Source organism: Cebus imitator, unplaced genomic scaffold (genome assembly GCF_001604975.1).
Source record: "Cebus imitator isolate Cc_AM_T3 unplaced genomic scaffold, Cebus_imitator-1.0 Scaffold63, whole genome shotgun sequence".
In the NCBI taxonomy this organism is placed as follows: domain Eukaryota; kingdom Metazoa; phylum Chordata; class Mammalia; order Primates; family Cebidae; genus Cebus; species Cebus imitator.
The window spans coordinates 7,636,505-7,659,467 of record NW_016107378.1 but is presented as its reverse complement, the minus strand read 5'-3'; the positions used below and the strand labels follow the sequence as shown (position 1 = coordinate 7,659,467).

Genomic DNA, 22,963 nt, shown 5'->3' with positions numbered 1-22,963 from the left:
AAAGCTTAGACTTGAACCCAGAAAATCTGGCTACAGAAACTGTGCTCTTAACCACCACAACATAAATAGAAGCAATAATAGGAACAATGATTATTGTCATTATTATTGTACCGGGCAAACCTCTCATTTCTAAGAGGAGCAGATTATCTCCTCTTCCCCCCAGGAATGCCGTGAGGGATGTGGACAAAGTGAGCAGACAGGTGTGGAAGAGCTTCAGCGAGATGGTCAACAAAAGTCCAGGGAAGACAAGGAGGCAGGGCCAGGAGCCCAGAGCTTCCTGGGACAGTCTTAGGGCTCTGGGACTGTGTGGCTTGCAGATATCACAGAAGTCATGCCCCAACTTGCAGAGCTCCCCACGCCAGACCCAGACCTGAACCCCACCTTCATATACTGTAGCATCCTCTCTGCAGCCATGAAGTGTGCCTCTGTCTCCAAGCCAATCCGGGAAGTGGACTGGAAGTTGGATGCCATCTGGAAGGAAAGAGAAGTGTCAGGGGCTCAAGAGCCTGCTGGGGTGTGTTCAGGCTCTCATGCTGCTGAAAACCACTGATTACCATTGCCCCTGAGTGACCCCTGAAACCGAGATAATTTTCCTAGAAAGAATGGAGCAGAGGCCCTGGTGCCCCCTTAGCCCACTTCTGAGTTTAGCTGCAGCTGCGATGGGCAGTTCTGGGGGAGAACCTCCCCAGACACTGTTCCCCCTCTGTGTGTCTTTCTGCTGAAGACCTCTGCCCACATCGCAGCAGCCACCCAGCCCTGCATGAGGCCATCCCAGAAACCCAGGAGACATAGGTTACTGAGAACGAGCTTTGACTGATGGGGAAAAAGAGCTGGCAGAGATAAATGCTCCCATCTCCTAGCCTTTGAGAGCATGGTCCTGGGAATACCCCATATACTTATCAGGAGATCCCAAGACAGCTGAGCCCTAGTGACACAGAACAGGGACCCCAATGTCGCACTCCCCTGATGACTTCCTCCTTCCCTGTCTCACTCTCCTGCTGCTCCCTCAATCCTGGTTCCAGGGAGCACCTCCCAAAAAAGTCGCCTGCACCCAAGTTCCTGTCTCTGGTCCTGCCTTCGGGGAAACCTAGGCTAAAGGAGTTAGGGACTCTTGGGAATTGGAGGCACCAAAGATAAGGAAACTGAGGCTCCAAAAGAAGCAATGACATCCACAGAATCATCTAGAAGCTGGAGGCAGAGCTGGGGTTGGAGCCCCAGTTTATATCCTCCATTATCCTGGTCCAAGAAACAGGCAAACAGGACATGCGGGGGTGCTGGGGAACATGTTCATCATACATTCACTCAACAAACTCTGGTGGATGGCTCTGTGCCAGGTGCTAGACCAGGCTCCATGTCCCAAAGCGCAGCAGACACAGGCCTGCCCTTGAGGAGCTCCTTCCCAGATGGATGGGAAGCCAGACACGGCAACAGAGAATAAAGTGCAAAGGGGCTCACTCCATGACGGAGAAGCCCTGGAATGCCACTGGGATGCACAGGAGGGGCCTTGGATGAGGGCACAGGGAAGGATTCCAGGAAAGGATTCCAGGGAAGGATTCCAGCAGCACATTAGCAGCATACATCCAGGCACCCAGAAGCCATTTGGCTATGGCTGAACCAAAGCGTGTGGGAAGGAGGGGAAGCCCTCTGTACGTCAGAGAAGGTGGGCACTGTGATGAAACGGTGCTTAGTCTGGAAAGGAGGCCAGGGTGGGTTGGAAGACCACTTTTCCTCCCAGCCCCCAGTGTATCACACCCTGCAGGCTGCCTTGCCAGCATCATGTTCAGGTGTCTGGCGGCCTTATGTTTCAGGGAAGTTAAGTTGATCCAAACCAATCACAATAATGCTACTCCTCTTGCTAGAGATTGGTTTAGGTGTGGGCCCATGATGCCATTCTGGTCGTTGAAGGATGAGGAGGCATTGGATGGGTACATTCTTGAAAATTTCTCTTTGCTCTTAAAAAGGAACACACGGAAAAAATTGTCTCCTCTCCAGCCTTCCACAGCTATTGTGTGAGGATGTGTCGCTTGGGGCTGTAGCAGCCAGTTTGTGACCATGAGTACAGACAGACTTCCAGACAAAGACAGGCTGTGGATGCCTGCACAGAAAGACAGAATGATCAAGGGTTCATGCTAGACCACTAAATAAGCCAAGTAAGCATAGCCCTACCCCAGCCTTCTGGTTACATGAGAGAATAAGTTTCCAGGTGGTTGAGGTCATTTTGAGTTGGTTCGTTGGCTTGTAGCCAGATGCATCTCTGGCATTTACTGAGAAGCCTCTTAGGGCTGCAAAGCAATGTGATATGTGATTCCTGCCTTCCAACACTCAAATGTAATTTTCTCAAAAGTGCATGCAGAAGTCAGTGAGGTTCTGGCTTGACTGAAGCAGAGAGAGCCCACTGAGGTCAGGACCCCACAGCTGAGGTGTGATAGACAGGAGACAGAGCTTCTGAAGGCTTCTGAACAAGGCAGTGACATGATGAAAACTATAATTAAACATTACTCCGGTGAGAGTGTGGAAGGTGGCTTGGAAAGTACTGACGGACTGGGAACTGGAAAGTTATTACCAGGACGAAGGTAAGATGCTCAGACAGCAGACCTTGAAAAGAAAGAATGATCCTCAATGGCCATTTTGAAGTAGTCATTGCCCCAGGCAGAGTTTCCCATTAGAGTCTCCTGTGGAGCAAATGCCTGCTGTGAACGGTGCACGCTGGGAGAGACCAGCCTCTGCCTCGCGCCCTACAAGGACTGCGCTTAGGGCAGCACCAGCACTGGGCAACCTTCGCCTTGAGCATTGCCCTCCTGGTCCGTGTCCTGCAGCAGCAGCAGGAGAGGTTTCTGGGCCTTAGTGATTCCGAATTCCCTAAGACACTGGGGTGGCGCCTCTCCCTGAGAGTGCAGGAGGCTTGAGGGTCACGCTGCACTGGTGCATGTGTGTGTGTCAGAGAGAGAGAGAGAGAGAATGTGAGCCTGTGCACACACCTGTCTCTTACTGGCTATGGGAACATGAACGTGGCCAACTTACTTAAACTCTCTAAACCCTAAGTTTTCTATTTGTAAGACAGGAACTAATAGCTAATAGTTATTGAGCATTTATTCCAGACCAGGCACTATTCTAGGTTTTTACAAGTATTAAGTCTCACATTTACACATAAGCCTCACAAGTCTATAATTTTGAAGCTTTATCATCTCCCTTTTACAGATGAGGAATCCCAGGCACAGAGAGGTTAACCAATTTACCCAAAGCCACACAGCTAAATAATGGGCAAAGCCTGTTTGAACCCAGATATTCCAAACCACATATTCTTAAATACTTTGCTCATCTCATGCCGTGTGGTGAGCACTGAATGCCTGGAAGAGAGCACAGCCAGTGCCTGGCATAGCACCAGCTCAGTGGGAGCTCCCAGTCAGCCCAGCTATTACTGCACTCCCAGGCATCTGAGGGTGAGGACCACAGAGCTGTCTGAATGGCCCATGTGTCTGCAGAAGGCTCTGCCCATACAGGCATGCGCGTGCATGTACAGGAGTGCATGTATGCACAGGAGTGCATGTGTGTGCTGGAGTGCACATATGTGTAGAAGTGCATCTATGTGCTGGAGTGCATGTGTATGCTGGCCTTCCGAAATTGGCTACTTTGCTGTTTCCTCATGGTCAGCTCTGAATTGGGAAGTCTGTATTCAAAGGTATTTAATAGAATCAAAACACACTGGGAGTGAAGGGGAGCCCACAGGCGACAGAGTCCAGAGCTCATACCACGCAGATGGGGAAACTGAGGCCCAGACAGAGGAAGGAGTTGTCCAAACAGATGCATGTTAGCAGAGCTGGAAAAAGAACCCTGACCTCTTGGTTTCCTGGTTGCTCTCTTTGTACCTAACCATTGCTATCCTGATCGAGGCCAGAACATAAGGTGTCATTGAATACCTGAGGACCCCCTGAGTCTGCCCAGGGTCCCCAGGTGAAGGAAGAGCAAAGCCCAGAGAGGCCCCACACAGAGTCACCCCCTCACCTGCAGCACGAGGCTAATAGCCATGGCTTTAAAGGGGTAGGGGCTGGAGGAAATGCCCAAAGCCACGAACAAGGCGACAGCCAAGGTCACAAGGTTGGTTATGATCTCCAGCCTCAATGCCAGCCAACGTGTGGAAGACAGAAACAACAGCAGGTAGTTATTCTGCGTATCGGTTAGCCTCTTAAACCTGAGAAGGAAAGCACAGAGTAAGAACCACGTGTTCGTCTGACCCAGGGTCTCCCTAGGGTAGATGCCGGTGGCTTTCTGCAGCATCCAGTTCCCCACGCCCAGCAGCAGGCCCTGATTTTTCCCTAGGAAGCTCCTTCCTACCCCTTTCTCAACCATGAATTTGCGTGGAGTTGCCCTGACTCCTAACCCAGACTGAGGAGTAGGCTCTGCTGGTAAAGCCCATCCTTAGCACACGCTCTTTGCCCATCCTTTGTGACTCATTCAGGGATGGGTGAGTTACCCTAAATTGACTACAGAGAGTGAATAAATGCCCGGAAGTGTGAGTGAGTGCGGGGAGTGGTCCCTTTCAGCAGGATGATGGGAGATCTGAAACTACCCTTCTTCTACTACGAGGGGAGCCTGGAGCCGTCAGAGGGCCTGAGAGCTTGAAGGTAAAATAACACCGTGGAAGCCAGAGCTGTGAAACCAAGACGCTAGGGGAACATTAGCTGACTCTCTAGATTAAGCCTCACTTGAAGCAAGTCCTCCTCCCCCAGCCTTTTGTTAGGAAATTTGTTGTAAGTACCAAGAGATTAAAAGCTTGATTTAATGCACATCTGTATACGCTCTAACAAAAATTTTTTAAAGTACCAAGAAATTAAAAAGTTGATTCCATGAACATCTGTATACCCTCTGCTTAATTTTACTATTTTGCCATATTTAAGTCATATTTTAAGCTAGTTTGAATTAGTTTCTCTGCAACTTCCAACCAATAGAGACCTACCAATTTCCAAATTTCACATACCACAACACAGTTTTCCATTATCAATCCCAACCCATACTGTTATTTGATTAAAATTCTTATTTTACTTACTTTGAGAATGTACGCTAAGAGAAACTTTAATCACAACCTTAAATTACATAAATAATGGATTTGATGTGTTAGTTGCATTTTTTCTGAAGTACATTCAAATAAACCTTTGATTATTGAAATTAAATGTTCATTTACACGTCAACTAAAACTCTCTTAGCATCTGAGTGGACTATCGCCCCAGCACTGTGGCCCTTCTAATTCACTCTGACCATACCCTTTGAACCTTTGCATAAGACATTCCAAATTCTGTCCACCTTACCTTTCTATACTGATTTAGTCACCCCCACCTTGAGGCCTTCCCAGATTTAACATGACAGACCCTAGTCACTCTGTGGCCCCTGTCTTCAAGCCACCTTGCTATCCTTCAAACCTACACCCCCCATCTCACAGTTTTTGCATTTACTGTCCCCTCTGATTGGAGAGCTCCTACCCACATATTTCCACAGCTCAACCCACACTTCATTTAGATATATGCCTTTTCTCTGAGACCTTCCCCAACAACAGCTCCAATCCCTCCAGTCTCTCTCTGTCCCCTTGTCTTGGTATATACCTTGAGGCGGGGTTCTCAGTGTGAGCTGAATGAATGCACCACTCCAAGATCACCTCAGTCCTAGAGTCTGCACAGACCTTGAGTGGTCTGTAACGCCACTGAGAGAGTAGGTGCCACAGTACATCCAATATTCCAGCTAACTAAGCACATACCATATCCCAAATGTGTACCCAAGTCTTACACAGGCTTCAAGACCAGATGAGATGCCACCTCCTCCCGAAACCCTTCTCTGATCCCCCCAGGCCACCTCCTTTCCCTTTGAACTCTCAGGCAGTTTATATGACCCTCTGTTATGCCATCCATCTTCTTCAATCACGTATAATTGCAAAAACATGTGCCTGTTTCTCTCTTTTCCACCAGACTCTCAACTTCTTGTAAGTGAAGACCATATCTGATTAATCTCTAAAAACAGATACATTCATACTATACCATGAAACCTCAACAACAACCATAGGACTTGTTTGCTTGTTTGTTTCAACAAACATTTAGGAGGCAAATCTGTGGCATGAGTAGTGAAGGAAGTTCTATTATTTAGAAAGCTATTGTTCCTCATTATTTTGTTAGTTAGATATTTTTTTGGAAGTTAAAGAAATAACATAATACAAGATGCGTTTGCATGATAGTATACCTTATCATTGAAAGTACGTATACATATATGTACCTATATGTACATATATTTATATCCAAGGTCTTTAAAGTTTACAAACATTTTTCCTATCATTTACATTTTTCATTCTTATAAATGAAATAATGGCTCAGCAGTTTCTGGAGGCTCAGAGAAATAAGTACGTAGAACAATGTGTTCTCAGATGCTTTTGAAGACGATGTCATTTTCAGATGTTCTATTCCCTCCCCACTCCCTACCACCTCTGCGGTTCCATCATTCTCAAATGGCAGCAGAAGGACTCACTGGCTGATGAAGTCTTCAGTTTTTCCGTAGACATGGATGGAGCTCAGGCCTTGCAGAGAAGTGAGGATGTGGGAGAATAATGGGGACCGGCTGTGGTTCTCCAGTCTCTTGAACACACGGATGGCCTTCTTGAACATTCTGCATGGACAGTGGAGGTAAGGGACCTGGGCTGTCCACCTCTGGTACAGCCAGAGTTGGTCCCAGCCTCGCTCCCCAAGTCACAAGCAAAAAGAATCTACTCACATATAATAAATGAGGCAAATAACGATGATTATGGCTCCCATCAACAGGATATACAGAGACAACACACTGACAATCAACAGGAGGGAGATCACTACCAAGAACAGGAGCATGAACTCCTCTGCCACAATGGGTAAGAGCTGGTCCAGCTCATCCAAGTCCCCCGCGAAGCAGTTCAAGAGCCGGCCTGTTGGAGTGGTGTCAAAGAAACTCATAGGGCAGCGGAAAACCTGCAGGGACAAAATCAACGTGGACCATGAGAGGAGCTGCAGGCCCTACTCAAGATTGGATGAAGATGCCTGTTACCCTTGACTCTGAAGAGCCACGGGATGCAATCCCAGGGGTCTCCAGGGCAGGCAGTATAGAGCAATGGTTTAAAAGCATGGATGGGCTCTGCAGTCCATCTGCTGGGCTCCACTGCTACCTGACTCCTCCATCTACTGCTGCCTGACCTCGGGCAGGTACTGAGCTCCTCTGAGTCTCAAGGTCCTCGTTAGTGAAATGGGGATGAAAATGATGCCTCATAGAGTTGTGGTGAGGATTGCACAACTCTTCAAATATACTAAACACTGAGGTATATAATTGAAAAGGGTGAATGTATGGTATATGAATTATATCCTGTAAAGCTATTGGAGAGAGAGAGAGAGAGAGAGAGAGAGAGAGAGAGAGAGAGAGAATACATTGAAAGTGCTCAGAGTGGCCTGCCCCTAAGTTAGGGGCTTGAACACCAGACCAAATTGAGGACTAGTTAAAACAGAGATGAGGTGGAAGCTACTTTCCATATGACACGCCCACCAGTGTGTCATGTCAGTTTATCATTGCCATGGCAACACCCAAGAGTTACCACCCCTTTCTGAGTCATCAATGACAACTTGGAAATTACCACCCTTTTCCTAGAAATTTCTGTATAAATTGTCCCTTAACCTACATGTTATTAAAAGTGGGTATAAATAGACCAGGCACAGTGGCTCATGCCTGTAATCCCAGCACTTTGGGAGGCCGAGGCGGGCGGATCACAAGATCAGGAGATGGAGACCACCTTGGCTAACATGATGAAACTCCATCTCTACCAAAAATACAAAAAAATTAGCTGGGCACTGTAATTAGCACGTGCCTATAATCCCAGCTACTTGGGAGGCTGAGGCAGGAGAATAGCTTGAACCCAGGAGGCAGAGGTTGTGGTGAGCCAAGATTGTGCCACTGCACTCCAGCCTAGGCAACAGAGCGAAACTCTGTCAAAAAAAAAAAAAAAAGTGGTATAAATATGACTGCAAAGCTGCCCTGAGCTGCTGCTCTCGGCACACTGCCTATGGAGTAGCCATGCTCTGCAGGGACAGTCACAGAGCTGCAACACTGTCAGAAGGGCAACACTGACACTTCAATAAAGCTGTTTTCTTCTACCCTACCACTGGCTTGCCCTTGAATTCTTCCCTGGGCAGAGCCAAGAACCCTCATGGACTAAGCCCCCGTCTAGGGTTTGGCTGCCCTGCTTCACCCCCAGTATGCATTCTACCAATACCAGCTCTTATTATTTTTTACAGATGGGACCATTTTTCTCAGACTGCCAGAGATTAGGAGCAGCAATCCCACTGCAATTGCACACGATCTGGACCCTTGGGTCAAACTTAGCTATAACTGCCCCCTTCTTAAAGGTGGTGCCTCCAAGTTGATCTCTAACAGCCAGTGGGCATGAGGCCCCTCGGAGATCAAAAAACATTTCAAACCGCAAGGGCTCTAACAAAAAAGCATTTAGTTTGGTGTCCTTGTTTTGCAGATGAGGAAAACTGAAGATCATAGAAGAGGAAGTGGCCTTGTGACTTACTCAAGGTTACCCAAGTGGTTAACATCAAAACCATGATCCAATCAGGCCTTCTGAGGCTTTCCCAAGCCTGCACAGTGACTCTTCACGGAAGGCAAAAAAAGGTTCATGGCACTGACCGAATGGCCACCTACATTTCCCATGTACTTCTCAAGTTATAATGCAAGAAGTAGAAATTAATAGAAGCCAATGGTATCTATTAAAGCCAAACTCAGGGAAAGAGGAGGGAAACACATTTTTTTGACTACTACTAAATGTAATTATTCGAGCGATGAAGTGTTCCCTGTAGCTGCTCTCACCGCAAATGCCTGGATACTGCTGAGCAAGTGTAGTTCACATGTATGTTTGCTTTCTAGCGGGTGTGGTAGTGAGGGTTGGAGGGGTAGAGGCTCTAAATGCCTCCTTGCTTTTTCTGCCTCTGAAATGCCTTTAATTTTATATCAAGAATGTTTTGTTAAATACTTGAGCTAAAGCAATCAAAATTGTCACGATCACTCAGAGGAATCACAAGGCAAAAGGGTCACCCCTCAAGGACTCTGAGCACGCCTTGCGGGTGCAGGGCACAGGGGACGTGGAGGAGACACAGGAGCAGACCTCAGCTCCACTGTGGGTGAGGAAGCTGCCTTTGGGGAAGCCCGGCATCACTCTGGATGAGGGACAAATGGTGGTGACAAAGGGAAAAGGGTTTCTAATTGTCTTCTAAGTATCAGAATGATCTGGGGCTGTTTTTCTTTGTTTGTTTTGCTTCGTTGTTTTCTGTTGTGCTTGGAGTTGAGCAAATTTTTTTCAGATTTGTCCTTTGCTTGTGATTCTTTAAAACTACAAAGACAAATTTAAAGTTTGAAAAGCCACTAAAGGACTGGAAAAAGGAAAATATTTTAAACACAAAACATGTTCTCATGGAAAGAGACTTAAACATTTCTCAAAATTGCAATACAAAACATCATTTGGAGTCATGGGCACTGGATATTTCTAGAATCTTGGAGTGTGCTGTCAGAAGAAACTCAGAGACCACCTGGAGGGCTGAGGACCACCCCCAGAGGCCAGGTGGGAAAGCATCAGGGCTCAGGTAGAATTTCCCCCTCCTGCTTTCTGGTTCTGGCAAGCTTTATCTGAGAGGTGGAGAATAGCTTTGTCTCACCCTCCCAAAGTTAAAACACTTGATGGCAACACAATTTGCATTCGGTCTGCAAGGAACCATGGGTGACTCCTCACCTCCCGAGTCTCCAAGTCAGAACCCCAACTGCCACCTCTGAGATCCAGCCTTCCAGAACTCCATTCATCTCCCAGAAGCACTATGCTTCTGTTCACCTTCAGCCTCCTGGTCTTGAGCTGGCTAAATCTGATTCCTCCTTCAAGAAGCGAAGCCCCCAAGAAGTCTCTCTGAACTCTCCCTACTTCCTTCCATTGCCTTCAAGCTAAGAGAAGGTGCCTCTTATGTCCTCATGGCCCTGTGTGCCCCGTCCCGTGATAAACTTTACATATCTATGACAATGGCCTGTTTTCTTGTTTGTCTTCCCCATTAAACTATACACCCCTGATGGCCCAAACTCTACCTGCACTGTGAATTCCCTAAGGTAAGCCCCATTCCCACTGCAGAATCTGGCATGTAGTAACACTTAATAAGTGAGACAGAAAAATGACATTTCCAAAAAGCAATGTGATACCAAAGACAATTCGTTTTTTTGTTTGTTTGTTTTTGGTTTTTTGTTTGTTTGTTTTATGAGATAGGGTCTCACTGTCTCCCAGGTTGGAGTGCAGTGGTATGATCTTGGCTCACTGCAACCTCCGCCTCCATGGCTCAAGCAATCCTCCCAACTCAGTCCCCCAAGTGGCTGGGACTACAGGCGCAAGCCCTCATGTCTGGCTAATTTTTGTTTTTTTTAGTTGAAAAGAGATTTTGCCACATTGCCCAGGCTGGTCTTGAACTTCTGAGCTCAAGTGATCACTCACTTCCAAAATGCTGGGATTCCGGGCATGACAATTCAGTATTCAAACCTAACACATATTTCAACTTTAACACATGTGAGATTTCAGTTTCCTCATATGTAAAATGAGGGTAATATCCACTTCAAAGAGAACTCAGGGCAATCACAAGCAACTCTATATGTGACCGCACTCAGCCAGTGGAGGCCAGCGTTGGTGTGTTCCTGGCCTGCCATCAAGGGACACTAAGCTCTACAGAACCACACTTCCAGCAGCGGGAAAGCTCCGCCGCACCTTCCTCACTCTCTCCCCACCTAGCGACCCGCTTCACCCGGCTCCAACTACAACATTTTAGAAAAGGCAAAGCTATGAAGAGAGTAAAAAAGATCAGTGGTTGCCAGGAGTTTGAGGGGAGGGAGGAAGGGATATATAAGTGGGGCACAGGGTTTTTTTTTAGGGCAGGGGAACTATTCTGTACGATGGATACATGTCATTATACATTAATCAAGCCCATAGAATGCACAGCACAAGGAATACGCCATAATGTAAACCATGGACATTCACTAATAATAATAATTAATAATAATAATGTATCAATACCGACTCATCAATTGTAACAAATGTCCCACATTAATGCAAGATGTTAAGAATAGGAGAAATGGGCGGGCTAGGTGCAGTGGTTCACAACTGTAATCCCAGCACTTTAGGAAGCTGAGACTGGTGGATGGTTTGAGCCCAGGAGTTCAAGACCAGCCTGGGCAACATGGCAAGACCCGTCTCTACAAAAAATACAAAAATTAACCAGGCCCAGTGGTGTGCACCTGTGCTCCTAGCTACTTGGGAGGCTGTGGGAGGGCTGCTTCAGCCCAGGAGGTCATGGCTGCAGTAAGCTGTCATCACACCACTGCACTCCAGCCTGGGTGATAGGCAGATATATGAGAATTCTGTACTTTCTTTCATCTCAATTTTTCTGTAAATCAAAACTGCTCAAAAAATAAAGCTGTCTGGGCACAGTGGCTCACACCTGTAATCCTAGCTACTTAGGAGGCCAAGGTAGGAGGAGTGCGTTAGTACAGGAGTTTAAGACCAGCCTGGGCAACATAGCCAGACCCCCATCTTTACAGATAAATAAATAATTAAACTAAAGTCTACTAATTAAAAAAAATCGACTGGGTGCGGTGGCTCATGCCTGTAATCCCAGCAGTTTGGGGGGCCAAGGTGGATGGATCACTTCAACCCAGGAGTCTGAGACCAGCTTAGGCAACATGGTGAAACCCAGTCTCTACAAAAAATACAAAAATTAGGCCTAGTGGCATGTGCCTGTACTCCCAGCTACATGGGAGGCTGAGGGAGGAGGATCGCTTAAGCCTGGGAGGCAAAGGTTGCTGTGAGAGGAAATTGTGCCACCGCACTCCAGCCTGGGCTACAGAACTCTAAAAAATAAAAAAAATTGAAAAAATGAAGCTGGGAAAGTTTGGAGCTCTGCCTTTGGCCTCGCCCAGCACCAGGCCCATACCTTGTTGAAGAGCTTGTTGTGCAGGGCGCTGGATGCCTTCCTCATGACCTTGGTGAAAATCCTTGAGGAACAGACCCCCACGCAGATGAGAAGCAGGGCACTGAGCCCATACATCAGCTGGTAGAAGGACAGCTGAGGATTGTCCAACAGGTTGCCTGGGTCTGCCGTGGTTCCATTGCTCTCTCGACTGCTATTGGTCTTCAAGAAAGAACAGGGGGTCAGAGTGCAGGTCTCCAGGGGGATAATCAGTGGCAGGAAAAGCCTTCTCCCTGGGGCCACGTGAGACCCTGTGGCTGGTAGAAGGTGAAGCTGTTTGCCCAAGCCTCCCTTCTCAGCACCTTGGCCACTCTCCCTTGCCCTCTGTTCCCATAGCCCTGCCCTGCATCAGGGCCTCCGAGTCTGCCCCGTGGACCCTGCAGCAGCCAGGCCCTTCCACCCGCTCTGCTGTGATGTAGCGGGAAGCTTGGGAACTGGATTTCCCAGAACCCCTGCCATCATGGTTTCAGGTTTGATTCCGCCAAGGAGAGACACCCACAGGGAAACAGAAAGGCAGAAAAGGAGAAGCCAACATACTCAGTGGCAACTCTAGGCAGGAGAATGGGATGTGGAGTTTTTCCAGAGGCTGGAAGGCGTCCTGAGAATTACCCACTTCAGTTCAGCCGAGATCACTGACGGCCACTTCCCCTCCAATGGTTGTGTGAGCCTCTGAATCCCTAGATTAAATCCTCAGAAGCTCTAAATACTTTGAGCGGCTTCTGCTTTCCTGACCCAGATCTCCTGGTACACAACCCAGAAGTTAACCACGTGGAGCTTTGTGGGCAAAGCATGGCTTTGATTCAGAGCACCAAGTTCAAGTCCTGGCCCCATCCTGTCCAAGGGCAGGTTCTTCATCCTCTCTAGACACAGGATCCCCTTGGGAAAATGGAGACAGTGGTATCTGCCTCTGAATGTGGGTGGGCAGATTAGTGAAATAACCTGACAGAGTGTGGCCCATGGTGGCTCCCAGCTCATAAGACCAGAAGTATATTTTAAATAAATCATAGCGTGGAGGCCAGCCTGGAGCTAAAGGAGACAGTTACTGCAGTGGAATGGAAAGATTCTTGGGGCACTGTCTGGGGATATAAATCTCTTGGTTTTCTAGTAAGACTGCACAGGTGACCACCCATTCTACAAAGCTAGGAGGCCTGTGCCAGGGGAAACCTGGAGTCCTGGCTCCCCACGGTTCTCTCTGGAACACCATTTGTTGACTCAGTTCTTGGCTTACCATGTGGGTCCCAAGCCACGCTCTGGCTCTCGTGGTACCCAGGGAGCAAGAAGTCACCCGACGTCACTCAAGCCCACAGAAACACAGCCCACCCACCTCATGGCACTCACCCCTGAGCCCTGCTCCAACCAATAGCTCAGCCACCAGAAGCTGAAGGTAATGAGGAAGACGATCACCACCATCAAGAAGAAAACTATGAAAGAGACCATGTAACCTGGAAGGGAGACAGTGGTGATGTATAGTTGCCACAAACAGGTGTAAGGCAACTGCTGACTCAGCTGCTTGACCATCCCTGAATGTTTGGAAACCCCTGAGCCCCATTCACCATGGACACCTTGGAGGAATAGGAAGAGTTGTGCTCCAAAATCAGAGAGTCTTGGGTTCAATTCCTGGTTCCACCACTTTCAAACTGTGTGACCTTGGACAAGGCACCAAATGTCAGCAACATGCCACTTCTTTATGAAATAATGATAACCTTACCAGCTTCAGAGCCACACCGAAGATGATATGAGATAACGTGTGTCAAGCACTCAGCCCGTGCCTGGCAAGGGCAGTAATCTAGAGAAGCTAGTTCACCTTATGCAGGTTCAGTTTTACAAATAATAATAACAGCTACCTTTTATATGCTATGTACTATGTACTATTATGTTCTATATGCCAGGAATAGTATTAAATATATGATTTATTTCTGAATTAGTAATTCCTGTCCCAATTTTCACCAGTGCTAGTGTTTGAGTGTATGTATCCCTCCAAAATTCATATGTTGAAACCAAATTTCTAAGGCGATGGTTTTAGAAAGTGAGGCCTCTAGGAGGTGATGACCATGAGGATGAGCCCTCATGAGTGGGATTAATGCCCTTAAAGAGGCTTCAAAGAGCTGCCTCCCTGGTTTTTGGTCCCTTCCACCATGTGAGGATCCAACCATTATCCCCTCTAGGGATGGAGGACGCAGTGTTCAAGGCGCCATCTTGGAAGTAGATACCGAGCCCTTACCAGACACTGAATTTACAGGCACCTTAATCCTGGACTTTGCAGCCTCTAGAACAGTGAGAAATAAATTTCTGTTCTTTATAAACTACCCAGTCTAATATATTTTGTTACAGCAGCATAAATAGGCTAATACAATGAGGAAAGTGAATCTGAGAGGGGAACTAAGTTGCCCAAAGTCACAGGGTTGTTGAGTGGCAGAGGTGGGCTTGCAGCAGTCAAGGGTGGGAAAAGGCAGGGTGCACTCCGTCTCACAGCACTGCCTCCTGCTCTAGCACTCCTGTCACCTATTCATGCTCACATGTCCCGTGCCCACAGTCTTTTCCCAAATTCTACCCTGCCTTCAAGAGCTATCCCTTCTTTGATGAGATTTGAGATTCCCTGGCCATAGAGATTCCTCTCACCATCTGATGGAATTAATTCTCCAGCTAGATTCCAGGGTTGGTTCTTAGATACCTTTATACCCTCTCCCCTCCAGAGCTTGGCACAGTGCCTGGAACATAGTAGGCACTTTGTAAAAACACAGATCCATTTACGCTAGATCCATTCATGCATTTCACAAGCATTTGCTGTTCCCCGCTCTGGGCAGGCCCTAGGTTATTCCTTACAGGATACCCATGGTGGACGGGATGGGGAAGGTATCCTGTGTAAGCAGCCTACCTCTTCCTCCCCCAGGCATGCAGACAGGAGACACATCTTACACAGGGTCAGCTTCCAATGTCAACAACAAGTAATGAGTTTCATGGAGTCAAAATTACTCTCAAAAATCTCTTACATTACTTGATAAGTACAGCACCATATACTGACTTTCATGTTTATAACACTGCACAGTAAATATACATGGTGATATACACCATTTAATAAGGCAGTAGCTTTGAACTTCTAATTGCCTTCTGCCTGCCTTAAGAAATAAAAACTAAGAAATTTTAAGTCACACCAAAATAATGGTCCCATCACTGGGACCTTATGCAATGTGGCTGCTATTTTTTATCCAGTTCTATTTCATGTCTTTCAGTGCTGCTCATGATAAACTCAGCTGATTGCAAAATCCACTCGGGAAGCAGGACCCAGAGTTTGAAAAACACTGAAATAATGACGCAGGGTGTGGTGGTTCATGCCTGTAATCCCAGCATTTTGGGAAGCCGAGATGGGAGGACTGCTTGAGGATACAAGTTCAAGACCAGCCTGGTCAGCATAGCAAGACCCCATCTCTATTCTATTCTTTAAAAAAAAAATTTAAAAAAAATAGAAAAACACAGAAATAATGCATATACATGAAAATATAACTTCCAATCTTAACTTTGGTGGTAGAGTTGCTATAACTGAGTAGAGTTTGGTTTATGCAAGTTACGCCAATAAACGTCATGGCTCCTCCAGACCTGTCTACTTCACATGACCTCACATACTCCAATCTGACCCAGTTTTGGGGTTAGGGCTACTCCAAGAGAGAACCCTGGGCTGGCATGGGGACCGTACCTCCAGCTGCCTGGATGTAATGGTGGTAGACCCTCCAACTCAAGGAGCCTTCTTTCATCTCCTCCTCCTTTGTGAGCTGATGCTCCAGCACTGGGTCAGGGTAGAAGATGAGAAAATTACACCTGCCAATCACATAATCTCCTTCCTTCTGTCCCAGGCTTCAATCCTGTGCCAGCTTCTTCACCTTCCAGCTTCAGGACCCCACCTATATCTAACGTTTTTCATGGAAGACTCTGCGGAAAGAGACCTTTGACCTGGGCTCCAGAGCCTGGAAAGGGATCCATTCTGAGCCATTAAATAAACTCTGGAAGGACTGTGGGGTCTCATGTGTGTGATGGGCTGAGAGAAACGCAGGAAAGAATGAAGAAAACCACCTGGGATCAGAAAACCTGAGTCCCAGAACTGTCACCATGACACGGGGCAGCCTCAGGCAAATCACTTAGCCTCTCTGCTTCCTCATCTAAAAAAATGGAAAGCTGACAGGGTTGCTAAGATGCCCTGCAGCCATACACTTCTGAAACAATGCCTCAGAAACCCTGCCACCAACCCATGTAGACTGTTGGCCTTGAGCTTGGCCTGCAAATCAGTACCTGGAGATGCCCATAGACGTTTCTGATAATAATCATAGCAACATCCAGCACGACAGTGACTGTCTGCTGTTGCTGCCTGGCATTCTCCCTTCTAATAACAACACCCCAATATTTGGAAGAGTGCTCTTTTTCTGGAATTTTAATCCTAAGGGAAATTACACCAGGATGGAAATTTTTGGAGTAGGTTTTCTTCATGAGCCAGGCATGGTGGCTCATGCCTATCATCCCAGCACTTTGGGAGGCCAAGGCGGGTGGCTCACTTGAGGTCATGAATTCAAAACCAACCTGGCCAACATGGTGAAACCCTGTCTCCGCTAAAAACACAAAAATTGGCAGGCATGGTGGCATGTGCCTGTAGTCCCAGCTACTCGGGAGCCTGCGCCCAGCAGTCTACACCGCATGGCCCTCAACTACTTGGATCCGGAACCTGTGTATGTGAATGCTTAGGGCCTCAGACACTGAAGGACATGGCCCAGTCTGGGGTTGAAGAAGAAACACTGGGACCTTGGGAGGACCTAGGCAGGCATGCAGACATTCTTGCCCTGTCTCCCACCGCACAATTACCAGCATTTCCACTGAGAGACTCTTCCTGGGAGGTGGCCAGAGCCTGACTTTCCGCCTGTGGCTTCTCTGCTATCTTTACTGTGTCCTGCAACATGTTCTGGGGAGAGAGCACAGGCCCTGAGTGCAGGCACGTCCACTGTGGGGAGTGAGGGCGGCAGGGCGTGACTCACCCATGCAGCTTCCTTGTGCATCTTCTGGATAAGTTGGGCGTATCGCCCCTTTTTCTGTATTAACTCACTGTGAGTTCCATTTTCACAGATTTTCCCATTTTCCAACAAAATGATCTGGTCACAAAATTCTAAGTACTGGACAGTCAAAAGAAAGAAAGAGTTCAATAAGCAAATGGAAAGATGTTTAATTTTATTATTCACCAGGAAAATGTAAATTTAAATCACTTTATTGTATTATTTTATACCAACAGATTGGCAGACATTTAAAAGTTGTACCACTTCAAGTGTTGGTGATGATCCAAGGTAAAAGGAACTCTCATTAACTATCAGGAGGATTGTAGATTGGTACAACTACTTTGGAGAAAAATTTGACTGATCCAGTAACATGGAAGATTTTTGAAGAATTATGAGCCAACTATTTGGCTCCTAAAACTCTACCTGAAAAAACTCTCAAACGTGTACAAAGATACATGTACAAAGATGTACACTGAAGTCTTTTTTTGTAAAAGTGAAAAATAAGAAACAACTGTTCATCCTGGAGAAAAAAATTCTGGTATATTCAGATATTCGAATGCTATACCAGTGAGAATTAAATAAAGTTACAAGGCTGGATATGATGGTTCATGCCTGTAATTCTGGCACATTAGGAGGCAGAGACGGGGGGATTACCTGAGGTCAGGAGTTTGAGACCAGCCTGGCCAACATGGTGAAACCCTGTCTCTACTATAAGTACAAAAATCAGCCAGGCGTGGTGGCACATGCCTGTAGTCCCAGCTACTTGGGAGGCTGAGGCATGAGAATTGCTTGAACCTGGGAAGTGGGGAATGCAGTGAGCCAGGATCGCACCACTGCACTCCAGCCTGGGCAACAGAGTATGACTCTATCTCAAAAAAAAAAGAAAAAAACAAAACAAAAAACAAACAAAGTTACAAGTATCAACATGGAAGATCTCAAAACAACATAATGTTGAGGGAAAAAGGGAAATTACCAAAGGGCACAAAAAGTAAAAAATATATAAAGTTAAAAAATACGCAAAAGGAATTTCTTCATGTCTAGAGATTCATGCATATGTTGTAAAAGTATGAAGACATGCATGGAAACAATAAACAGCAAAGTCAGAGAGCAGGAAGGAGGAACTGGAACAGAATTTGAGAGTGGAGTCAATGTTTTATTGTTTAATCTGGGCAGTAGATACGTGGGTTTTTATTAATTATTTTCTAAACTGTGTTTAGGTCTTAAATATTTTATACCAAAAAANAAAAAAAAAAAAAAAAAAAAAAAAGCACAAAAAACAGTAAAGCAAAAATAAGGAGCAAGAGAAAAACAAACAAAAGAAGAAGCAGGAGAGAAAATAATAAGGCACTGTGGCCAATGCCATATATGAAAATATGCAAGGGAAAATGACCTGAAGCAGCGCCAGAAGCACCCATCACACTGAGGTTATTGTCAGTAAGAAAACACACTGAGGTGGCTCTCAATCTAAGAATAGGAGATGGGGAATTATTTTCTGAGATATGGTTTCTTTTTCTTTTCGTTTCTTTTTTATTGATCGATTGATTGATTTTTTTCAAGACAAGAGTCTGGAGTGCAGTGGCACTATCACAGCTCACTGCAGCCTTGAACTCCTGGGCTCCATCTTCCTGCCGTGGCCTCCCCAGTAGCTGGGACCATAGGTGCACCACAACGCCCAACTAATTTTTTAAATTTCTATAGAGAGGGCCAGGCGCGGTGGCTCACGCCTGTAATCCCAGCACTTTGGGAGACCAAGGCGGGCGGATTACGAGGTCAAGAGATCGAGACCATCCTAGCCAATATGGTGAAACCCTGTTGCAAGGCTGGTTGCCTCGCCGGGAGTTCGGACACGCCCATCTCTCTCCCCACTTGAAGATTAGGTTATCAGAATATGCCCATCATCTAGCTCCGTCTTGGAAATCCCCTCTGCACTTGGCACCTAACCCCACCCTTGGAAATCCCCTCTGCACTCGGCACCTAACCCCACCCTTGGAAATCCCCTCTGCACTCAGCACTTAGCCCGCTCACCGGAAATCCCACCTACCTACCAATAGCAGCTCACCCCGTCCACATCCTGTTTCTCCAAATCTAAAGCCTTCACTCCCTATAAAACCCCCACTCCTGAGAGGAGTCAGGCGCGACTTCCCTGGCCCCTCTCCCTGGGACCACAGAACCTCGCCCAGGAGCTGAATAAATTGGCATCTAATTTTTCTTGTGATGGCCTCAGTTTCTTCGTTTTTAACTCGGCAATAAACCTACAGAGAATAAACTTTACAAGTGGTGCCGAAATCCCCTCTGCACTAGGCACCTAGCCTGCCTTGGAAATCCCCTCTGTACTCAGCACCTAACCCCTCCCTTGGAAATCTTCTCTGCACTCAGCACTTAGCCCACTCACCGGAAATCCGACCTATCTACCAATAGCAGCTCACCCCGTCCACATCCTGTTTCTCCAAATCCAATCGAACGCCTTCACTCCCTATAAAACCCACTCCTGAGAGGAGTCAGGCGTGACTTCCCTGGCCACTCTCCTCGGGACCACAGAACCTCTCCCGGGAGCTGAATAAATTGGCATCTAATTTTCTTGTGCTGGCCTCAGCTTCCTCATTTTTAACTCGGCAATAAACCTACAGAGAATAAACTTTACACCTGTCTCTGCTAAAAATACAAAAATTAGCTGGGCATGTTGGCATGTGCCTGTGATCCCAGCTACTCAGGAGGCTGAGCTGGAAGAAGTGCTTGAACACAGGAGGCGAAGGTTGCAGTGAGTCGCATTGCACCACTGCACTCCAGCCTGGCGACAGAACAAGACTCTGTCTCAAAAAAAAAAAAAAAAAAAAAAAAAAATTCTGTAGAGATGGGAGTTCTCTCTACATTCCCCGGGCTGGTCTTGAACTCCTGGCCTCAAGCAGTCCTCCTGTCTTGGCATTGCAAAGTGCTGGGATTACAGGCGTGAGCCACCATGCCTGTCCTGTTTTCATTTCTGTATGTTGAAAATTAGGGGTCTACCCATAAAATTTTAAAGATTCAGTAGACTGTAAAATTTGTTCTCAATTTTTACCAGCCACAAAAATCTTCTACCAGTTTGTTTCCTCTGTGTGGAAAGTAGAGGATATCCAAGTTCTTTACAAACCTCCCCAAATACAGAGGAGTCTAGCCTGAGATAAGGACAGCTGTTGGGAGGCTGCTACGGAATCATGCTCTGACATGGCAGAGGCTTGAGGATCTACATTATCCGTCAATCACAGAGTCCTGGAGGGGTGCTCACCTGCAGCTCATGGGTCACCAGGATGATCGTCTTCCCCTTGAGTGTCTTCTTAATGCATTCCTTAAAGATGTGCTTCCCCACGTGGGCATCCACAGCCGACAGGGGGTCATCCAGCAGGTAGAGCTGACGGTTGGAGTAGACAGCACGGGCCAGGCTGATCCTCTGTTTCTGCCCCCCAGAGAGGTTGAGGCCCCGCTCCCCAATCTGTAGACAGGCAGTAAAAGGCACCACGTCCAGACAGTGAGCACAGCAAGCTGCACTCAAATGGATGGGCAGATGTAGCGGACAGAACCCCCTCAATAGACCAAGGTATGCACATACTCCAGGATACCTGACAATTTGGCATCCTGGCACTTCAAAATACATATATAACTCATGTGTTCTCACTCATAGGCGGAAGCTTAAAAGCTGATCTCATGGAGGTAGAGAGTAGAATGATGGACACCAGAGACTGGAAAGGATTTTTTGGGGTGGGGAAGGGAGGTGGGAATGAAGAGAGGTTGGCTACTAATACAAACATCAAGTTAGATAGAAGGAATAAGTTCTGTTTGATAGCAGAGTAGGGTGAGTATAGCTAACAACAATGTATTATATATTTCAGCATAGCTAGTAGATAGGAGCTGAAAAGTTCTCAGCAGAAGAGAAGTGTAAATACTGAAGGTTCTGGGCACCCTAAATCCCGATAGGATCATTACTTATTCTACGGATGTAACAAAATAGCACAGGTACCCAAAAGGCATGCACAAACATTATGCATCAAAAAAAATATTTTTCAAAATGTGGTTAGGAGGGGACGAATAAACTGCTTCTCAATTAGTTAAAAATCTTGTAACTCTCCATGTATCCCCTGAATCTAATTGAAAAGATATATAACTATTAAAAAATTGTAACTCTTACTTAGATACAAATTTTCTAAACTTATTAACTTCTAGGAGGCAAACATGAAACTATTAAAAATTTAGATAATAAAATAAATCACTCATTCCCAAGAAAAATCACTGTCTGACATATTATTCAGGGTTGTTTGTTTGTTGTTGTTGTTGTTTTGAGGCAGGGCCTCCTCGGTTGCCCAGGCTGGAGTGCAGTGACGCAAGCAATCATGGTCTAAAGCGATCCTCCCATCTCAGCCTCCTGAGTACCTGGGACGTCAGGCATGTGCCACCACACTCAGCTAATGTTTTTAAACTTTTTTTGTAGAGATAAGTCTCACTGTATTGCCTAGGCTGGCCTCAAACTCCTGGGCTCAAGCAATCCTCCCACCTTGGCCTCCCAAGGTGCTGGGGTTACAGGTGTGAGCCAGTGCATCTGGCCTTATTCAGGTTTTAAATCTCCATTGACAGCACCTGTCAACTTGTAGCACCGGTGGTCTGGGTTAGGGGTGTCATCCAAGACTATTTTCACTGTAAGCACTCACTCAACAGACCAGAGCTGCAATGGCTGCAAGGAGCTTCACTGTTGCTGGAAGAATCAACTCACACAGCACATGCTGTGTTAGGAGTTGAGGGTGGAAACCTGAATTACTGAGCATGTTTTGCAGATTAGCGCTCCAGGCAGCCATCAGCTGGCCCATTCCTCCTTTTAGCTCTGAGGAAGTACCTAGTTCCTTTTCTACCCTGATGGATTCAAGTCTCTGTAGAGAAGAATCAGAGTTGACTGTGCTCGGTGGCTCATGCCTGTAATCCTAGTACTTTGGGAGGCCGAGGCAGGCAGATCATGAGGTCAAGAGATCAAGACCATCCTGGCCAACGTGGTAAAACCCGGTCTCTACTAAAAATACAAAAACATTAGCTGGGCGTGGTGGCATGTGCCCGTAATCCCAGCTACTTGGGAGGCTGAGGCAGGAGAATCACTTGAACCTGGGAGGCAGAGGTTGCAGTGAGCCAAGATCACACCACTGCACTCCAGCCTGGTAACAGAGCAAGACTCCGTCTTAAAAAAAAAAAAAAAAAAAAAAACAGAGTTGAAAAGGTGGCAGAGGAACTTCCTGTCACTGCCGTGCTCCAGGTCACCACTGTGTGACCTTGGACAAGCTGCTTGACCTGGCCAAAGCCCAGTTTCCCCATTCATTCATTTACTTATTCACCAAACACTTATTTCAATGCTCACTGTGCTCTTACAATAATAGTTTACACTTATTCTATGCCAGGCATTTCTCAAAGCATTTTGTATTAACTCATTTAAACCTCAAAGCAACCCGATCAGGTCAGCACTCTTATTTATGCCATTTTACAGATGAGACCTTGTTCTTCCTGTGAAGAGACAACCTTGAATAAGATAATTGAACTCTCTGCCCTCAAGGATCTATAGTCCCAGCTTTAAAAGAAGAATAGAGTAATCCCAACACTTTGGGAGGCTGAGGTGGGCAGATCACATGAAGCCAGGAGTTTGAGATCAGCTTGGCTAACATAGTGAAACACTGTCTCCAATAAATCTACAAAAACTAGCCAGGCCAGCAGATGCATGCCTGTAATTCCAGCTACGTGGGAGGCTGAGGTCGGAGAATCTCTTGAATCTGGGAGGTGGAGCTTGCAGTGAATGGAGATCACGCCACTGCACTCCAGTCTGGGTGACAGAGAGAGAGCAAGACTCCCTCTAGAAGAAGAAGAAAGAAGAATGAAAGAAGGAAGAAG

General features: G+C 46.6%; 1 protein-coding gene across 1 annotated transcript in view; it reads right to left on the bottom strand.

Moving 5' to 3' along the window:
• The window catches only part of ABCC11 (ATP binding cassette subfamily C member 11), a 67,024-nt gene that overhangs the window by 10,515 nt on the left and 33,546 nt on the right, over window positions 1–22,963 (bottom strand). Inside the window, exons 14-23 of the mRNA XM_017530181.2 lie at window positions 20,334–20,537; window positions 17,057–17,191; window positions 16,887–16,983; window positions 15,733–15,822; window positions 13,380–13,483; window positions 12,006–12,203; window positions 6,748–6,974; window positions 6,505–6,642; window positions 4,003–4,189; window positions 382–471 (exon numbers count right to left, since the gene is read on the bottom strand). Coding sequence (XP_017385670.1) covers window positions 382–471; window positions 4,003–4,189; window positions 6,505–6,642; window positions 6,748–6,974; window positions 12,006–12,203; window positions 13,380–13,483; window positions 15,733–15,822; window positions 16,887–16,983; window positions 17,057–17,191; window positions 20,334–20,537 — 1,470 coding nt within the window. The remainder of the gene's footprint in view (window positions 1–381; window positions 472–4,002; window positions 4,190–6,504; window positions 6,643–6,747; window positions 6,975–12,005; window positions 12,204–13,379; window positions 13,484–15,732; window positions 15,823–16,886; window positions 16,984–17,056; window positions 17,192–20,333; window positions 20,538–22,963) is intronic.